At 35.7% G+C, this 18,073-nt stretch overlaps 1 protein-coding gene, 1 long non-coding RNA gene and 1 other non-coding gene across 8 annotated transcripts in view; 2 read left to right on the top strand and 1 right to left on the bottom strand.

The window, feature by feature from the left end:
- Window positions 1–17,140, top strand: part of LOC139437093 (uncharacterized) — a 73,374-nt gene extending 56,234 nt beyond the window's left edge. The window contains exons 2-3 of the long non-coding RNA XR_011646678.1: window positions 16,349–16,395; window positions 17,004–17,140. This is a non-coding gene — a long non-coding RNA (uncharacterized lncRNA). The remainder of the gene's footprint in view (window positions 1–16,348; window positions 16,396–17,003) is intronic.
- Window positions 1–18,073, bottom strand: part of SLCO1C1 (solute carrier organic anion transporter family member 1C1) — a 68,170-nt gene that overhangs the window by 15,708 nt on the left and 34,389 nt on the right. For all 6 annotated transcript variants that reach the window (XM_004473229.4, XM_023583029.3, XM_058282867.2 and 3 more), the window contains 4 exons: window positions 13,952–14,147; window positions 8,600–8,765; window positions 6,367–6,551; window positions 3,680–3,744 (listed from right to left, as the gene is read on the bottom strand). In XM_004473229.4, the coding sequence (XP_004473286.1) occupies window positions 3,680–3,744; window positions 6,367–6,551; window positions 8,600–8,765; window positions 13,952–14,147 (612 nt within the window). The remainder of the gene's footprint in view (window positions 1–3,679; window positions 3,745–6,366; window positions 6,552–8,599; window positions 8,766–13,951; window positions 14,148–18,073) is intronic.
- On the top strand, window positions 3,780–3,914 carry LOC111759100 (small nucleolar RNA U109). The gene has a single exon (XR_002793185.2). It is a non-coding gene; the product is annotated as a small nucleolar RNA U109 (small nucleolar RNA).

The raw sequence follows: 18,073 nt of genomic DNA, 5'->3' as shown, positions 1-18,073 counted from the left end.
GTCTTCTTGATGAAATGACTCCTTTACCATTATATAATGTCCTTTTTTGTCCACTGTAACAATTTTTGTTTGAAAGTCTATTATTATCTAATGTTATTATAGCTACCCCAATTCTCCTTTGGTATTATTTACATAGAATATTTTTTGCCACCTTTTCACGTTTAACGTACTTGTGTCTTTGAATTTAAGGTGAATCTCTTGCAAACAGCATATAGTTGGGTTCTATATGATTCTACTAATTCTCTGCCTTTTGACTGTAGTGTAATTCATTTACATTTAAAGTAACTACTGATAACGCAGCACTCCCTTCTGCCATTTAGCTATTTTGTCTTTGTAAGTTTTATCCATTTTTGTCCCTCAATTATTCCATTACTTTCTACTTCCATATTTATTTGGTCTTTTGTAATGAACCATTTTGATTCCCTTCTCATTTCCTACTGTGTATGTTTTTCAGATATTTTCTTTGTGGCTACCACGGGGCTTAAATTTAATACCCTAAAGCTATAACAATCTCATTTGATTTGATACCAACTTAGTTCAATAATATACAAAAACTATATTCTTATACCCCTCCTTCTATCTTTTTGTTGTTGTTCTAAAAAATTATATGCTTATACATTGTATCCGCAATCATAATTTTATCATTACAGTTTTGTATTTATATTTTATGTACAGTAAGTAGCAAAACAGTTATATAACAAAAAACTTTAATAAAATAGTAGTGACATTTATAATTACCTAAGTGGTTACCTTTATTGGAGATCATTTCATTACACCACATTGAAATAATATATGGTGTCTTCTATTTCAATCTAAATAATCCTTTAGCATTGCTTGTAGTGGTGAAGCACTCCCTCAACTTTTGTCTGGTGATGTCTTAATCTCTCCCTCATTTTGAAAGGGATTTTTCACCAGATATAAAACATTTTGTTGGTAATTATTTTCTTTCAGGACTTAACTATTTTGTCTCACTGCCTCCTTACCTCCATGGTTTCTGACGTGAAACAGGCACCTAATCTTGCTTGGCTTCCTTTTACATGACACATTGCTTCTGTCTTACAAATTTAAGTATTCTCTGTCTTTGGTGTTGGATGGTTGGATTATAATATGTCTAGGCATGGTTCTCTTTAAATTTATCGAGTTTGGATTTGCTTGTTTTTTTATATATGTATATTCGTATCTTTTGTTAAATTTGGGAAGTTTTCTGCCTTTATGTCTTTAAGCATTCCTTCTCTTTCCTTTGTCCTTATGGGACTCCCCTACAGTGCAGATTGTTATATCTGATGGTGTCTCAGAGATCTCTTAGGGTCTTAGGGTTAACTTGTCTTCCTTCTTTTTTCTTTACGCTTTTCTGCCAGAATAATTTCAATAGTCTTATCCTTTGTGTTCACTGAGTCTTTCTTCTGCCAGCTCCAGTCTGCTATGGAAACCCTCTAAGGAATTTTTTATTTCAGTTACTTTGGGCCTCAACTGCAGTTATTTCTGTTTGGTACCTTTTTATAATTTCTGTCTCTTTTTTGAGATTCTCATTTTGTTCATATATCACTTTCCTGATATTGTTTAGTTGTTTTTCTGTTTTCTTTTAGTTCTTTGAGAATACTGACGATCATTTTCTAAATGTATGCCCCAAGTCTGATCATCTTCATTGGTCCTTTATAAAGTTTTATCTTGTTCCTTTGGATGGCCCATCATTACCTCTTTCTTTCTTTGTCTTGTAATCTTACACTGCATTTTAATATTTTAATGTGCTACTTCTGCAACTTAGTTACTGCTGCTTAAGGTTTTATTCAGCTGCTGATATGACAAAAATTTCCTTGAGTGCCAGGAACTACAAAAACAAATTTCTGCAAAAAAACCCCACATTTTACAGTCATTTCATATTGACTTTATGTTGGCTGGTGCTTTCTTTCAGAGCTTAGACTTCTTACCAAGATCAGCCTCAGGCAATACTGCACTGTCTTCTGCATTCTTTTCTGAGCATATCTTATTCTAAGCATGTGCTTATGGCCTTAGGAATTCTGCCATTTACAGGGATCTGAATGCTCCCTCTTCTCTCTATGAAATAGCACCCATCCCTTTCCTGGGTGCTCTACTGTATGTCTTAAAGCTGGTAATCTTTTCTCCCAGGTTGCTTTTACTTGATTTAGCTGTCTGTAAACTACTTACGAATAAAGGGTATGTTCTGGGATGTTGGCCAGGGATGCACATCTTGGTTCTGACCCTCTGGTGTCACCAGATAGACTGACTCTTCCTGAAGCCTGCACCTCAGAGTGTACCGAGAGGTCACACTGCTCTCTCTGGAATGGGGACTAGGGACCCACATTGAAAGTTCAGGTTGGTTCCACACTGAGATGTGAGGGGGTGGGAGAGAGACCAGCAAGGGCACTGTGAACTTTTCTTACTACTGTTTTAGGTTGTGTCTTCTTGATTTGGCACTTGCCCATTTACTGCAACCCTGTATCTGTTTTCTGGAGCTCTGAGTAAAGTGGCTCTGCCAGATTCAAAGATCCTGTGGGGGAATGGAAACCTGGCAGCAAAAGTTGGCTGTCTGTTCAGTCTAGTTTTAAATTGCATTTATTATGAGCGCTTGAACATCTTTTCATATTTTGAAAGGTATTCACATTTCTTTTATTTCTGAAATGGCTGTTCCTATTTTTACCATGTTTTTCTCTGTGTTTGTTTGCCTTTTTCTTAATATTTAGGAGCTCTCAAGTAGGGATCTTAGCCACTTGTCTGCCATACATATTGTAAAATGATTTCCTGTTTGTAATTTAGCTTTTGATTTTGCTATGGTATTTTTTTTTTTGGCCATTTTTAAATGTTTATATTTTTTGGAATCAATTTTATGAATCATTTCTTTTAAATGAAATCTTTTTGTGCACTGTTCATTATATCCAGAATCTCTGGTTTTATGTTGTAAAATCAGAACCAGCCATAGGGCATACACCTCCATTTTTGTTGCTTCTCCCATTTTATCACAAATACATTGTATATGCATAAATTTTATAGATATTTTATATCTATCTAAAAACACCAAATTTAATTTCAAAATTTTAAAGCTCAATATTTCACTTTCTCTTCAGAATATAAACAACTGAAAGACAGAGATCTACCTGTTTCATTCACTCTGTGTGTTTTTTTTTTTTTTTGCGGGGGGAGTTAACTAATTCATATTGAAAAAAAATGGTGGTCAGAGAAAACATTACATTTAAAAGAATCACCAAGTCAAAAACATACTTTGATTAGGTGAATAACCGTATCTTTCTTCCTTATGACATATTCTAGGGATGACCATTGAGAATAGCTGAATATAATTCCTTACATATAAATAACTGAAAAAGTCATATTTAGGCTTCAGCATTTCTTATTGGCTTTTTTCTTTCCTCTCAGAAGGGTCTCCCAGAATAACAATAGATTTTTTTTTTTGACAACAGACAAATATTGAGGGAGGAAATACTATTAATAAAAAATTATCATTACTCTCACCAAATCACTTTATAATATCATAGGTACAGTAAAGGCACTCAATAAATACCTACAGAACAAAAGAAGGGAATGAAATGATGAACTTCACCTACATTAATCAGTTATGCATGGTAATTCTATAAAAAGTATTTAGAAAAGTACTCAAAATACACTTGTCATGGCTACCCTAAGTTAAAGCATAGATTATACTTACCAAGGACTCTTATTGCTAAGGTGTAGATACCCAGGGCAAAAGACTTAAGTTGTGGCTTTATGCACCTAAAGTAACAAAAGCACAATTAAAAAATATGCTCTTGCATGTGGAAATGTCTGCTCCACATTCCTTTAGGAGCAGAAATATATCCATAACATGCTACATTAAAATAGGGGGTCTCAGAGCTGCCAACCTTATAGAAGAGGTTTCGTAGTAGTATATGTCTCCTACATTAAAAAATAGGCTCAATGAAAACAAATGTTGCTGATAAACTACTTAATAGGTTTGATATGTTGTTAGTATTCAAGTAGCATTTATGGAGGATCCACTAGTGTGCTAGGTGTTGGGAAACAAAACAAGGAAAGTCCATGTTCAGTTAACATGTAATGGTTCAAGAACCTTATAGTGAATATTTCTAGAAGGTAAATCATCATCATGACAATCGAATGGTGATGGGTAGAATCTAATTCAATCAGCAAAATAACAGACTCAGAAAATATAACTGACTTTCGAAGAAATTACAAGAATTTGAAGCAACAATAAAGATCTAATAATACTTAACCAGGTTTTGTGGCTCTTGGTCTAAAAGCACAAGACTAAACTGACCAAAGCTGAAACAATCTCTATGGCATGCTAAATGTTTGTGTTGAATAGAGGACACTGAATTTATCAACTAGTCCAACTTGACAAGTGTATCATTAATATGCCTGTATAGCTTTAACTGATTAGCCTTTGGATTATAATACTAATGATCATGATATATAATAGTTACTGAGTGTTAACCATGGTAATAAGTATTTCATATGTATATCTCATTTAGTCTCTGCTTTAAAAAAGGCCTTACTCTTTCAACTCGGCAGAATCCTTCTGATATAAAAAAAATATACCAGGGTAAACTTGGGGGACTGGTGGCAGCCTGATTTGTCACTGGACCTAGTGATTACTTGGCTCAGTATATGAAGGTATTGAAGAAGTGGCCACCCATGAAGAACAACCCTGGTCTGGGAATTCTAGGGCAATGCTTTCCCATCTTTCCAAACCTGTGCTGCCATTTGTACACATAAATATCTCATATCCTCCTTACACGCTTGAGAATAACAGATTTGTGGAAGTTAGGTTCTGTTTTCTGTTTACTTTTCAGATTTATATTATAGAAATTGATTAGAAAAGATAAACATGAATACAATACCTTTCATTAGTCTTGCTCTAGAAAAAAGTCGAGTCATTCTTAGAAATACGAATTAATTTAAAAATCACCCAATTCATCTCATAGAAGATTGATTTCCAAAAACATTTTTCCTTTTTATGTTTAATGCTTTTATCAAAATTTGTAATATTTTAGGTAATTTTGATTAATTTTGTACCGGTAATATTTGAAAAGCTAATTCAATGACCAAGAAAATTTTATTGCTGAGTATCCTGGTTAAAAGATTAGTATTTTAAAATTTGAATTTGTATACATTTTATAGTGACAAATAGTAGGATACTCAAAAGATGTTCATCCATAAATTATATTACAAGAGAAGGAAATGCTATAGGGAAGTTGAATGAAGATAGAAATACAAGGAGAAAAAGAAAAGATGTAACATTTTTGAACATTAAAGATGTTTCAAATAGTTTTAAATTGGGTAGCTTTGGATATTTAATCACTGTATGTATTGGAGATCAGTGCTTGGCTAAAGTGAAACAAAAATTTTTGGATACCAAGTTAAAAATATGCAAGGGGTATACAGTTTTAAAAATTATTTTTTTTAGCTTTCTGTGAGAAAAAGCATTTGAAGTTATTGACACTATTTAGGGATCAGAATCACCATCTGACCCAACAGCCATTAAGATTCTCATAGAAAATTCCAATCAGGGCAAGAATACATAGAAAAATTAATAACCTATATATAAAATAACAAATGAAAAATATCTTATTATAAGCCTTTAAATTGTACCATTTAAAGCACATCTTGTCCAGACTGGTTCAATTTTGTCTATACCAGCATCAGAAAATAGCATACTATATTCATTGAGTAATTATAGAGATCTGGGTTCTAACATTGCTCTCTCCATGGTTTGCAAACATTTTTAACTAAGAAAACTTGCACTCAATCACACTTTTACACAAAAAGTTTAAAGTGGGAAACATATAAAATTGGGACAGGAAGGCAGGGGTCACCAGAGGTTCTGAGGGATGGGAGAGGGAAGAATAGGTGTAATATGGGAGTATTTTGGGCATTGGACTTGCCCTGCATGACATTGCAGTGACAGATACAGACTAATGTATATTTTGTTATAACTTACAAAATTGTGCAGGACAAAGTGCAGACTATAACGTAAACTGTAGTCCATGGTTAGTAGTAAGGCTTCCATATGGAATCATCAATTGTAATGAATGTACCACGCTAACGAAAGACATTGTTAACGTCGAAAGACACTGTTAACGTGGGAAAGTGTGGGAGGGAGTGGGACATATGAGAACCCCTTATATATTTTATGTAACATTTGTATCATCTAAAGCTCCTTTAAAAACAAACAAAAAACTAATTATTAAAAAAAAATTGGAACAGGGATGTGGGAATAAGTTCCTGAGAGGCCTGTAAAGTGCCATGATTATTCCACAGAACAGAAGTTGATATCACTGCTCTAAATGATTACATTTAATCTTATATTAAAAGTGGGGAGAGAGAATCAGTATTCACCTCAAAAGCAGTATGTATCCAGGTATGCCACCTAGGGATAAAGTATAGGATGTGATGACAGAAATTATAAGGAAATACAAAAATATTTTGGGACATCCATTGTCTTTTTGACACCTGCCCACCAGGCCTGAGGAATTTCCTGATTTAGATGCTGCAATTTCCACACAGGTGCAGTTATAAAATATCTGTAATACAATAGGAATAAATATTTATTAAATGGCTTTACAGTATCCATGTATTCTTGTACTCTTCTTTGTTATGGCATATTGAACAAAGCAGAATCTATAGGCATACAACATGCTACTACCCAAACAGCAGATGGTTGGTCTACAAGCAACTGACTCAACAGGAACAATTGCTCAGCGCAGCCTACCAAATCCCACCACACCTTACCTCCTCCACCACCACTTTCAGGTCTAAACCATCATTATTTCTCACCTTGACTGAAATGCTCACCCTCCTTCCACTCATATACAGTCTAGGTTGTTTTCCACACAGTAACCAAAGCGAGCCTTTTAACATGTCAGTCAGATTGCATCACTGTCCTCAACATTCCAAAGGCTTCCTTCCCATCATATTTTATATAAAATCCCAAATCCTTCGAGTGGCTTACAAACGCTACATGGTGTAGGTCATGATTTCTACTCCAGTCTCACTGCTGCATGCTCTTCCCTCTGTCCCTCTCCTTCAGCCACGCACATAGGCTCCCGTTCCGTCTCTACCAATTCTCAAATATGGCAGGTTTACCCAAGACTCTAGGATTTCTGTTTTCTTGGCCCAGGCGGCTCTTTCAGGCACCCACACTTCAGGTTTCTGCTTAGATATTTCATGAGAGATATGTTCCCTGACCATCCATTCAAAATAACAACTCCACTCTCTCCATCCTCTTATCTTGATTTGCTTTCCTTCACAGTGCTTAATACCTCCTATCACGAAACCACGTATTTATTCTCAAACTATTTTTCCCCTTTAAAATGTGATCTCCATGAAGGCCCACACTACTTTGTCATGATTTTACAGTAGGGCATAAATGATGTTCGGCACATTTTAGTCCTCAATGAAAATTTTTTAAAGGGGCAGAATTTGAAACTATGACAGAATGTGTAGCTACTAGAAACAAATTCTGAATGCATAAAACTCAACCAGATGTAGTTTACAAAAGGCAATTTATTATAAAATGAGTTGCCATTTTCATCACAGAAGAGTTTGTGAATTTTAGATAAACAACGAAATAAACCTGGTATTTCCTTTTCCAGGAAGAGGAGCAATATAGATTTCTTTTTTTATGTCAGGCAAAAAAGCTTCTGGATCTTGACTTGCTGCTCACTAAATATGTGAGTTTAGGCAAGTCCTTTATATCTCAGAGCCTCAGTTCTCTCATGAGGAAAATGGGCAAACTAATACCTTGAGGCATGACACTTAATGCAATTTTGTTTTTAAAGAACCTATCTTAGTCCTGGACTTGTGATGTGTTCAATAAATGGCAGTTCTAGTCAAGAAAGACCTTTATGTAGTTGTGGGCAAAAAGAGTAGTAGATAACAGGATTAAAAATGTGCAAAGAAATAAAAGGAAGGGTGGATAAAAACTTGGTTTTCGGGTAGATGGTTGGTCCTATTCACTATTGCTGGACCAAATCTTCCAGCTCTGTTTAAAATGTCAAAACGAAGGTACAGTAAACAGAAAATCAACATGAATTCTTCTCTGCAAATGTTTGCCTAAGCAGTCACACGGAGTTGATAAGTAGGTGCGAACCTACATGTAATCTATTTTCAGCCCTCTAGGACTGTCAACCAACAATGGGTTTCATCAGTTCCGAGCAGAAACAGTCTGACCAATGTGTTGTTATAAACAGTGAATGCAAGGAAGTGTCTATGCTTGGGAAAGAAATGTAAAGATGTGATTAGAGGTGTGAACCTGTTAATGATCGAGGTATATTCTATCCTTCACAATTGGTTTCTTATCTATACTTCTGACCCCATCTCCCTCTTTCCTCCCAACAGCAATTCCCCATTTTTGTCCATCTGCTCTCTTCATTATTACACAAATTAGCATTATTTCTCAGGCAGAGCTATCCCAGAACCACTGGCCTCCTCACAATCAGGTTACTGGTATCTGAATCGAAACATCCTGGCACTGGCTTCTTTTTGTCCTTTTTCTGAAACCTCCAACCTGTAGATTTGGGTAATTATATATAATAACAAGCCCATGTGCATATACTTGAAGATTCCTTACAATATTTTTCCCATTTTTGGTAGAGTTTTGACAGCCAGCAAGACAAGCTGAAGCATATGTAATTCCATTTTCACCACACATAGGTTCCCATTTTGTCTCTGAACATTTGCATCTTGAGTTGCAATCTGAAAAGAGAGCTCGTTCATGAGAAGAGACAGGTTTGGTTCTGAAAGAAATGTAACAGCATAAAGTATTACATTTTAGTAGGTGTTTTAAAAAGTCATATTCTTGAGTGATATAATTGGCACTGCCAATAAAGTTTGGAAGCACAATTGCTACCAGAAATCATCTAAAAAATGGCTTCTGATTATTAAGGGTGAATTCATTAAGAAGTTCACAACGTCAACTTCACACAATGTTCAGACTTATGACTCTTACTAAAGTCCACTGCCTCAAGGACCCACTAATATATTTCTATGCAAAGCTGTATGAAAACAGTTAATAAGGCATGAAAGTAAATAAAAGTTTAGGGCAATTTATGATGTTACTTAAATATATTGCAGGTGATGTGTGTACATGTATAGATATCTTCAAGAATTGTTGTGAGACTATCAATAGAATGGGCATTGCTAATGGTGTGGGGGGAAAAATAGTTGAGCCATATCAACATTCTTTCAACACATTTTCACCACTTGTAGTAGCTACATATTCTACTTGTGTATGGTATATCTCATGGGTAAATGCACTGTCAGTTCATATAACTTTTCTGTCTCACACATAATCCTCCCACTCTATGGAGCTTTTCCAAATCTTATAGCACCTTTTCTTGTTCAACTTTCCATGCTATTTCAATAGCTTACCAAACATTTATTCATAAAAATTGTATTGGGAGCTTACTAAGTATTAGTTTTGGTAGTAGGGGACATAGTTACCAATATGAATGAGAGCATCTTTGAACTCAAGGAGCTGGCTTCTTTTTTAACAGCTCTTTTCTCTCCCTGTTTCAAATTCTCTCTCACATACTCTTATATTCCCACTCATCTCTTCCAAAATTGCTTTTCTCTTACTTTTCTGTTTCTTCCTCCCACAGGAGTTGCCTAAATTTTCTACTCTTGTCCTTCTTCAATGTTCATATCCATCTATCCTTCTAAAGGTTCTACAATGGTACCTCCTATCTGCTCCTTATTTGCCACCCATTGGTCCTTCTTGTTTCATTTTTTCCTCTTCTGTTTTCAGTTTATTTGCTTATAACCTCCACTTTTATGAAGGTTGAGTGACTTAAAACACAAACTCCACGCAACAAGTAGTAAAACATAAACAAAATAGAAAAGCAGGACCAAAATTTCTCAACTGTATTAACCACATGTTCAACATGTTTGTTACCCATTATCATTCGCTCTAAGTTTCCTGACATCAAGTGGCAAAAGAAAAAGATGATCATTTGCGTGATCTTTATCACCAGAGATAACAAGGTCGACATATTTTACATGGTATTGGTATATTTCTCTCCTTTTTAAAAAGTTCTATTTCACTTTCCCCCCCACACCCCATTTTATACAATTTTTTTCTGTTGTCTCTCCCTCCATCTCATTGTTTGTGCTTGCTTTTATTTTCCTGGTCCAAATTCCTACACTAGAGCCATCTTCCTCTCATTCAAAAGACAAGAGACTTTATTCTGATGCTCCACTTGAATTGGGACCCTTCCTGAAGCTAAGTATCGGGCTCACCAGGGTTGAGAGACTGTGGAACACTGTTCCAGGAGATGAGGAAACTAAGGCCTTGCCTTCCCAGAAATCACCTCTCTTAACTTATTCCCTATCTTTCTCTTCTAACCCTGTTCCAGCACGGTGCACTTCCCTCAGGTCTCTACTCAAATATTACCTCAACAGATAGGCCTTCCCTCGCCATCTTCTGTGCAATAAATAACCACATCCTGTTACTTCTTATGTCCCTTATCCTCCATATTTCTTATTAATACCTGACTCATTTACTGTATATAACTTATGAATATAATGTGTGTATGTGAGAGAGAGACTCTACTAATGGGGACAGGAACTATATTTTATTCACTCCTATATAGCCATCACCAAGAATAAGTTCTGGTGCAATGTATGCTAAGAATCAGGAGTTTTGTAAGTTACTCAAAGAAGAATGACTACTTTGGAGGAGAGGAAGCACCAGTCATTTTGGGTATTTCCTATGATGGTTTCTGCCCTAATTTCTTAATCAATGTAATTATAGCAGGTTGATATTGTTTATGAATTCCAAAAATAGATACTGGATTATACTTGTAAACTGGTCTGTTCCTCTGGTTGTATTAGATTGTATTCAATTCAGGTTTCACCTATACTTGATTAAATAAAGAGTAGTGGCTTTGATTGGGCTACATTAGTTGGATGTTGAGTCCCCACCCTCTTGGTAGGCTGAGACTCACAGAGAAAATGACATGACAGAGGAATTTAGTAAGAGTTTTAATGCTGGAGCCTCAGCAAGTAAATACACAGAGAAGCAGATATGTGAGAAAAGACAGAAGGCTCCATTAGACATGGCAGAGGCCCCAGGAAGAGAGAGGAGCCTTTTGCCTGATAGTTTACAGCTGACCTTGTAGAGAGAGCAGAGCAGCTAACCCCAGAGAGAAACAAGCCCCAAGAGAGAGATGAGACTTATCCCAGCCTACAGCTGATATTGGAAGAAGTTGGGATGATGGAGCCTTACGAGGAAAAGGAAGCCTGAATCCTTGTAGACGTTGGCAGCCATCTTGCTCCAATGTGTGGCAACAGACGTTGGTGAGGGAGGTAACTTATGCTTTATGGCCTGGTGACTGTAAGCTTCTACCCCAAATAAACGCCCTTTTGAAAAGCCAAAAGATTTCTGGTATTTTGCATCAGCACCCCTTTGCCTGACTAAAACAGTAATATTCTATCCAGTGGGAGGATGCTATGGATTTGGTCACCTCAAGAATAAAAGTAGAGTTAAAGGGTACTTTTCTAGGCCTCCTGAAAAGTCCTGTAGGAATGTTTACTCTTATTTTCTTCCATAATGTATTCATTGCTAACTGAGACTGTTTTTAGTCCAAAGTGTAAATATATGCCTTTGGAAGCCTAGAATTAGGCCATTAAGGATACTGTTGGGCTGGGGTCATAGACGGCTGGAATTGGATGGAATTTTGGAGTGATCTAGGTCAGTCTCTCATTTGGCAGATCAGAAGGCCACATCCAAAGTGGTAGGTCACATTGTTTACTGGTGACAAACCCAGAAGTAGAACTCTTCCAGGTCTCTTGACTCTAATTTCTGTCTTATGTCAAGCTTATTCTCATTATTGCAAAAGAAAGATTCTTTCCATTACCATACTTAAAGCTTCTCTATAGTGTTCTTATTGAATGTCCAGAGCTAAATTAGTCTTTTGAAACAAAGCAGCTCAGGGCAATTCCTTGGGAGTATTTTGTGTTTTATAAATTATTTTGTGTTTTGTGTTTTATAAAGCCAATTATTTTATATTGCTGAAAGTCAGTTAAATTTATCATTTAGGGCAGTCTTGACATGATAATTAGTTGTATACATGTTATGTGAAGGATGTGTTGAGAATGGAGGTATAATTTAAAAAATTAATTGTAAGAAGAGTTTTAACAAATACTTAACAAACAAATGATGTTTTCTTTCAAAATTGTCGTGATGGGAGTTGATATATTTTCCTAATAATACTGAGATTTCTTTTGACTATTTCCAATAGCAAAGCTACTCTTAGGGGTTAAATCTTTTTCATTATTGAAGATATTTTAAAGAAATACATATAGCAATTTTAAAAGAGGAGTTTTTTGAATGTTTTCAATAATGGTCACATTATTGTAATTAATTATAGTCTTTCAAGGTTACTGCTTTGAAGCAGATAATAGTAATGAGTATACTCATTTAAAATATTTCATCTTTTATTATGAGTAAACATTAATGTGAATCACAACATCTTGGTATTGATATTGCTTATGTGTTTGTCTTAAAGATAATGCAATTTAGTGGAAAGAATATTATACTTTGAAAGTCAGCATGTGTTTGAGTCTCAGGCCTACCTTTTATAGCCATTTAACTTTGTGTAAGTTATTTGACCTTAGTAAACTAAGTTCTATAAATGTAGATAACAAAACATAGTTATTTTGAGGATGCAAGTGAGGTATTATATAATGCAAGTTAAGGTATTTTGTAAATTGTAAAATATAAAGTACTCTACCTCTGTTAATCTACCATGAGGATCATATAGCTAAAGATGCGACAGGGCTTCTACACTTTCCAGAGCCATCTTGTAATTCATGTTTACAGTTAATATTCTTAATCTACATTGAGCATTTACAAGGCAATGTTGCACTTGGTTAAGTCTAACAATGCTGTAATAACTCTCAGAGGTGGTAATAAGAACTTTTCATTTGCTAATTTCCCTGGACATTTTAGATTAAATATCATAACTGGTGCTCATATAGAAGAAGGAGAAATCAGATTAATGAAGGTGATGGAGGTTTGTACATAGTGACAAATCAGATAAACAAGATGGAAGGAAACGAAGGTAGGAAGTTGAAGAGCAACAGTAAGAAAGAAATAACTGCCCTGGCAGGAAATGGAAGATGATATCAGGATTGTGTGCTTTTTAGCCACAAAGGGAGTGGACTCCTGGAACTCATATTCAGAGGTAGAGTGATGAGAAGGACTCGTGAAGAGGAAGCAGCAAAGTTGTTCCTATAGAATCCAGTCTTATATAAAAGGGATATAATTCTAGAAACCAGGGTTCTAATCACACACCCTATACAGGTTGGCATAGGTATGACAACATCCATAAATATTCTCCTAACTGCAAAACTCACAACTCTTTTGGGTCAAAGAATAGCCATTTTGTCCTAACACTGCTATGACTGAAGTACAAAAAAGACTATGGAAAATGGAATAGAGACCACTCAGGTTTATCAAGGTGTTCAAATTAAAAATCATATAGTTATTTCCATGTATGGAGCACCTATTTTATGCCAGGCATGTAAATTATCTTGCTTTAGGCTTACCAAAATTTAAAAGACAGTTATTTCTATTTCAAAAATGGGAAAGTTGATGCTGAATTAGGTTAATTAAGTCACACAAGGTCACCTCACTAAGAACAGGCAGGGGCAAAATCTATGGTCTGTACTTTCCATCATCAGGCTGATGCCCTAAAGTTCTTACTTGATAGAGATACTGTTTTTATTTCTAAGACATATATATTCAAAGGAGATGACACATTTTGCTGATAATAATGGATTCAAATTCATAAGCATTATGCCCCACAATAGAACAATAATTCTTTTCCTATAGTTACATTGTTTAAAAATAAAATTATTTCCAACCTCTAGCAATAATTAATTTGACTAAACAAGACAAATTATTTATGAATGAACATACCCTTGATAGGAGACAGTTAGTCCTGCCACATCAGAATTTTCACAGCCCAGTGCAAACAGAGAAAGGAATAGGAGATAACCAAAGACTGATGATCCCAAGTAGAGTTTTGCAGCTCCATACACATTGACTCTGAATTTTTTCATAACTATCCCCCCAGAGAATATTCCAAGGGCCACTGCAGGTATGTTGATGAGCCCTGGAGAATAAGAAAAATATATTATGGTGTGAATCTCTGAAAGAAATCTGAGTGCTCTTGCACACACCTTCTCAGTGATTATACAAAACTTTCCTATAACCCTAGATAAGTGACAAATAGATTAATGATAGCACAACTGGTCATTCTCAGAGTTTTGCCTATGACAATGTCTAGCACAGGGTAGGAAATCACTAAATTCTGGATGAATCAATAAATGAATGCAGTTCTGATCCAATCCCAGGAATGAGAGTTGCAATCGGATGACTATTAATCTTCAAGGTTGTACATAAAAGAATAATAGCCATATGGAATGGTGGGTTAAAAAACAAGCAAACAGTCTTGAGTTCTATTCCCTGACCCAAACTAAATCTGTTATTATTTACCCAACCTCTTACTTTGGTATCATTCCTAACAACAAAATAACATATTTGTTTTTTTTGCCTGCAATATATCAGTCATTTAACTAAGGATTTGATATATTATCTGTCACCTTTCTTTTCACCACAACTTTAAAAGTAGGTATGTTATTACCCTTACTTTGGAGAATAATTTGTTCACTGTCATGGTTAATAAATGGCAACATTTGAATTTGAAGGCAGGGAGTCTGGTGTCAAGGCCATGATTTTTAATTGCTGCTTTACTGCTTCCCCATTAAGAGGTTTGGGAGATAGCACCATTAATAAATAGAATTTCAGCCTCACTAGTAATAAGGGAGAGGTCTAACAAGGTTGTTGAGAGCCTAGACTCAAGACTCAGACTGCTAGGATTTTGATTTCAGTTTCACCATCTAATACCCGTGAAACTGCTGACAATTCTCTTACCTTCTCTAAGCCTGTCTACTCAAGTGTAATGTGGAATTAACACTAGTGCTGATGAGATGATTAAATTAAATTATTGATGAATTTCTTAGCATAGTTTCAGGCACAAGAATATTCAATTAAGTTATTTTTAGCATTTCTATCACTGTATTTATTAATAGCAAAATAACGGGAAGGGGAGAAGTCAGTTGGGAAAACTTGGGTAAAGAGGCTTTTTTGTACTCTGTTGATGGGACTGTAAATTGGTATAACCCTACAGAATAGCCATCTGGCACTCCACAATAAGGTTCTTCTCCGCTAACTAGAATTTCTCGTACTGTCTATTCTTTAATCAGTGATGTCCATGTTATCTTTTTTTTTTACACTTTTTAGATTAAAGTTAATAGATCACAAAGAACGTTACATTAAAAACATAAAAAAACATAAAAAACATGAGGTTACCATATACCCCACTCCCCACCCCTCCATCCCATCATTTTTGTAAATTGTATTTTTTGAAGATACATACATCACAAAAAAAGTTAGATTAAAAAATATAAGATGTTCCCGTATACCCCCCACCCCCCAACCCACTCCTCCCACACCAACAACCTCCTTCATCATTGTTATCTTAAAGTATTGAAAGAAAGCATTTCTTTAAAACAATACAAAAGGCTGAAGTTTTGTAAAAAAAAACCCAAAAAAACCCTGGCCAGCAGACAGGTTCAAATACGAGCTCAGTATCTGCTGTGGTGAGCAGCAATCACAAGAATCCACCTCACTGACTCAGAATCCTATGTAAAAATAATTAAAAACATTGACATCTAGTGATAATGAGATGCAAACATTTTCCTTCCTATTTCTCCTTCCTTCACTTCTTTTTTTCTCTTTCCTTTCAAATTTACACACCCAGTCCCTTAGCTAGGCTTTAGAAAGTCTAAACTACCAAATACCTAATGATCTTTGCTGTGTTTTTATATTATTTTTTAAAAAGTTTCATTGTACATGGCTTTAGGTGATAAGAAAAGATCATTTTGTTTCATTTCTTTTGATTTTGCCATAGGTTGTGGAAATTGACATTAAAATGATATTAGAAATCAGTCCATCTTGAAGATGGCAAGATCATGAAATAATGAAAAGCAAAAGAAAGGAGATGCTAATTTTTGCTTCTCCAGCTGACTGAGACTTTCACTTCGGGCAAAGATAAAAGTGTGGTGGGCTCCTCAAGAGTCAGAAATCAGCTAAGAGATACCTTATTATTATTAAAATACAAAACAAAACAGACAATCATATAACAAAACTTGTTATCCACTCTCTGGGTTAATAAATGCTAATATTTTGTAACATTACTTCTGATTTTTTAAAACATAGAGGTATATAAAACTGGCTCTCCATCTCTTCCAGGTTCCATCCCTCTTACCCAGAAGAAAGCTCTGCCATGAATTTGTTGTGTATCCTTTAAGTCCCTATTTTTACATATCCATATCCATAAATACATAAACAGAGTACCTGATCTTGACTCCCTTCGCTGTAGCCCTGAGACTGACACAAAAAAGCAGAGTCCTACATGTTCTTCCTTACTCCCCTCCCCCAAGAGTGATTTATAGAAAAGGTATATGCCCCAAACCAGGCTTTGAATGGAAATCTTCAAGGATGTGCTTAGCCTTTCATTTTATTTCGAAAATACCAGTTGAACCCAGGACAGAAAGAGTCAGCACAAAGCATACCCTACAGTTTGTAGCTACCTGCTGAGCTGGAGTCCACTGTTCTCCCCAACCCCCACCTGGTCTAGGAGAGTCTGAGAAGCTTAATGGGATTACTCTTGGGCCATTTGACCCTTTAGATGAACTGTTAAAAACAAGGAATATCCTCTCCTGATTTACTGAAAGGCCTGTGTTCCAGAAAGTTTTTTGCTTTCTCTTGCCTTGGCCTTTTGGCTTGAGATCTCTGCTTTTTCTCATACAGGTCCTCCCAAACCCCCACTTCAATCCCCACACTTTTATCTTGATTGAAATATCATCACTTTCTTCTAGAGAATTCTTCCTGACTCCTGGAATAGTTTTGTTCTCCCAAAACGTGCCTGGGCTTCCTCTACCAACTGTGTGGTGCCTCCAGGAGACACAGCTGGCATCAGGGTACACAACTTGGTGGTCACAGCCCCATTTCCTCCCTTGGCCAGATACACCAGTCTTGGCCCTTAACCACCATTGCCTTGTATCTCATCTCATCTGTACCTCCCACCCTCAAACCAAACTTTCAAGGCAAGAACAATGCTCACAGTTGAATCCTTTATTACTTGCACAGATTGTTTTGCATAAAAATTTGTTAAATGAGTAAACTTTATAACAGTCTTCCTGGATATCTTTCTGTTCTATTTCAATATTGCTAAATTATAACATAATTCCAAATAAGATGAGTAGTACATTTTACCTTGTTTCTCCCTTTCAAATTCTGTAGGACTTATAAAATGTCTTTGATGGGTCAAATTGATGGCTAGTTTCCTGAACTCACATGAGATGCCTCCCAGAGGTTTTCTTTTCTATTTCTGTATTACGCATTTTTCCCACTCACATCATAAAACATGTTGTATTTAAATTGTTTACCATCTAAAGAATACAAATGGAAATATTAAATACAATGGGAATATCTTCAATTTACACTAGTATCTGCAATGTGTTCCAATTTATTTTAGGTTTGCATTTTCTTTTGAATTTAGCTTTCATATTTACCAAGCCATCAGGAAAGGTAAGCAAAATTTGAGAGAGCTATTTGAAATTAAGAATTACTTTTAGCACACTGGTTCATGTTTTAAACCTTATTTTTTATTACTTATTGCCTGTAGCAATTTGATATGGTTATGAATTACAAAAATGGATATTGGATTATGTTTGTAATCTGGTCTGTACCTGGGCACGATTAGTTATGATTAGGGCTTTGATTGGGCCAAGTTATTAGGGCACTGAGTCCCCACCCCTTGGTGGGTGGGGATTCCCAGATAAAAGACATGTCAAAGGACAGAGTTGAGTGTTTTGATGTTGGAGTTTTGATGTCGGAGTTTGATGCTGAAGCCTTAAGCTGGAGCCCTGGGAAGTAAACTCACAGAGGAAACAGAAGCAAGCCACAGGAAGA

The sequence above is a fragment of the Dasypus novemcinctus genome, chromosome 20, assembly GCF_030445035.2.
Source record: "Dasypus novemcinctus isolate mDasNov1 chromosome 20, mDasNov1.1.hap2, whole genome shotgun sequence".
Taxonomy (NCBI): Eukaryota; Metazoa; Chordata; class Mammalia; order Cingulata; family Dasypodidae; genus Dasypus; species Dasypus novemcinctus.
The sequence above is the reverse complement of the archived record's forward strand: the minus strand, read 5'-3'. Positions and strand labels throughout refer to the sequence as shown.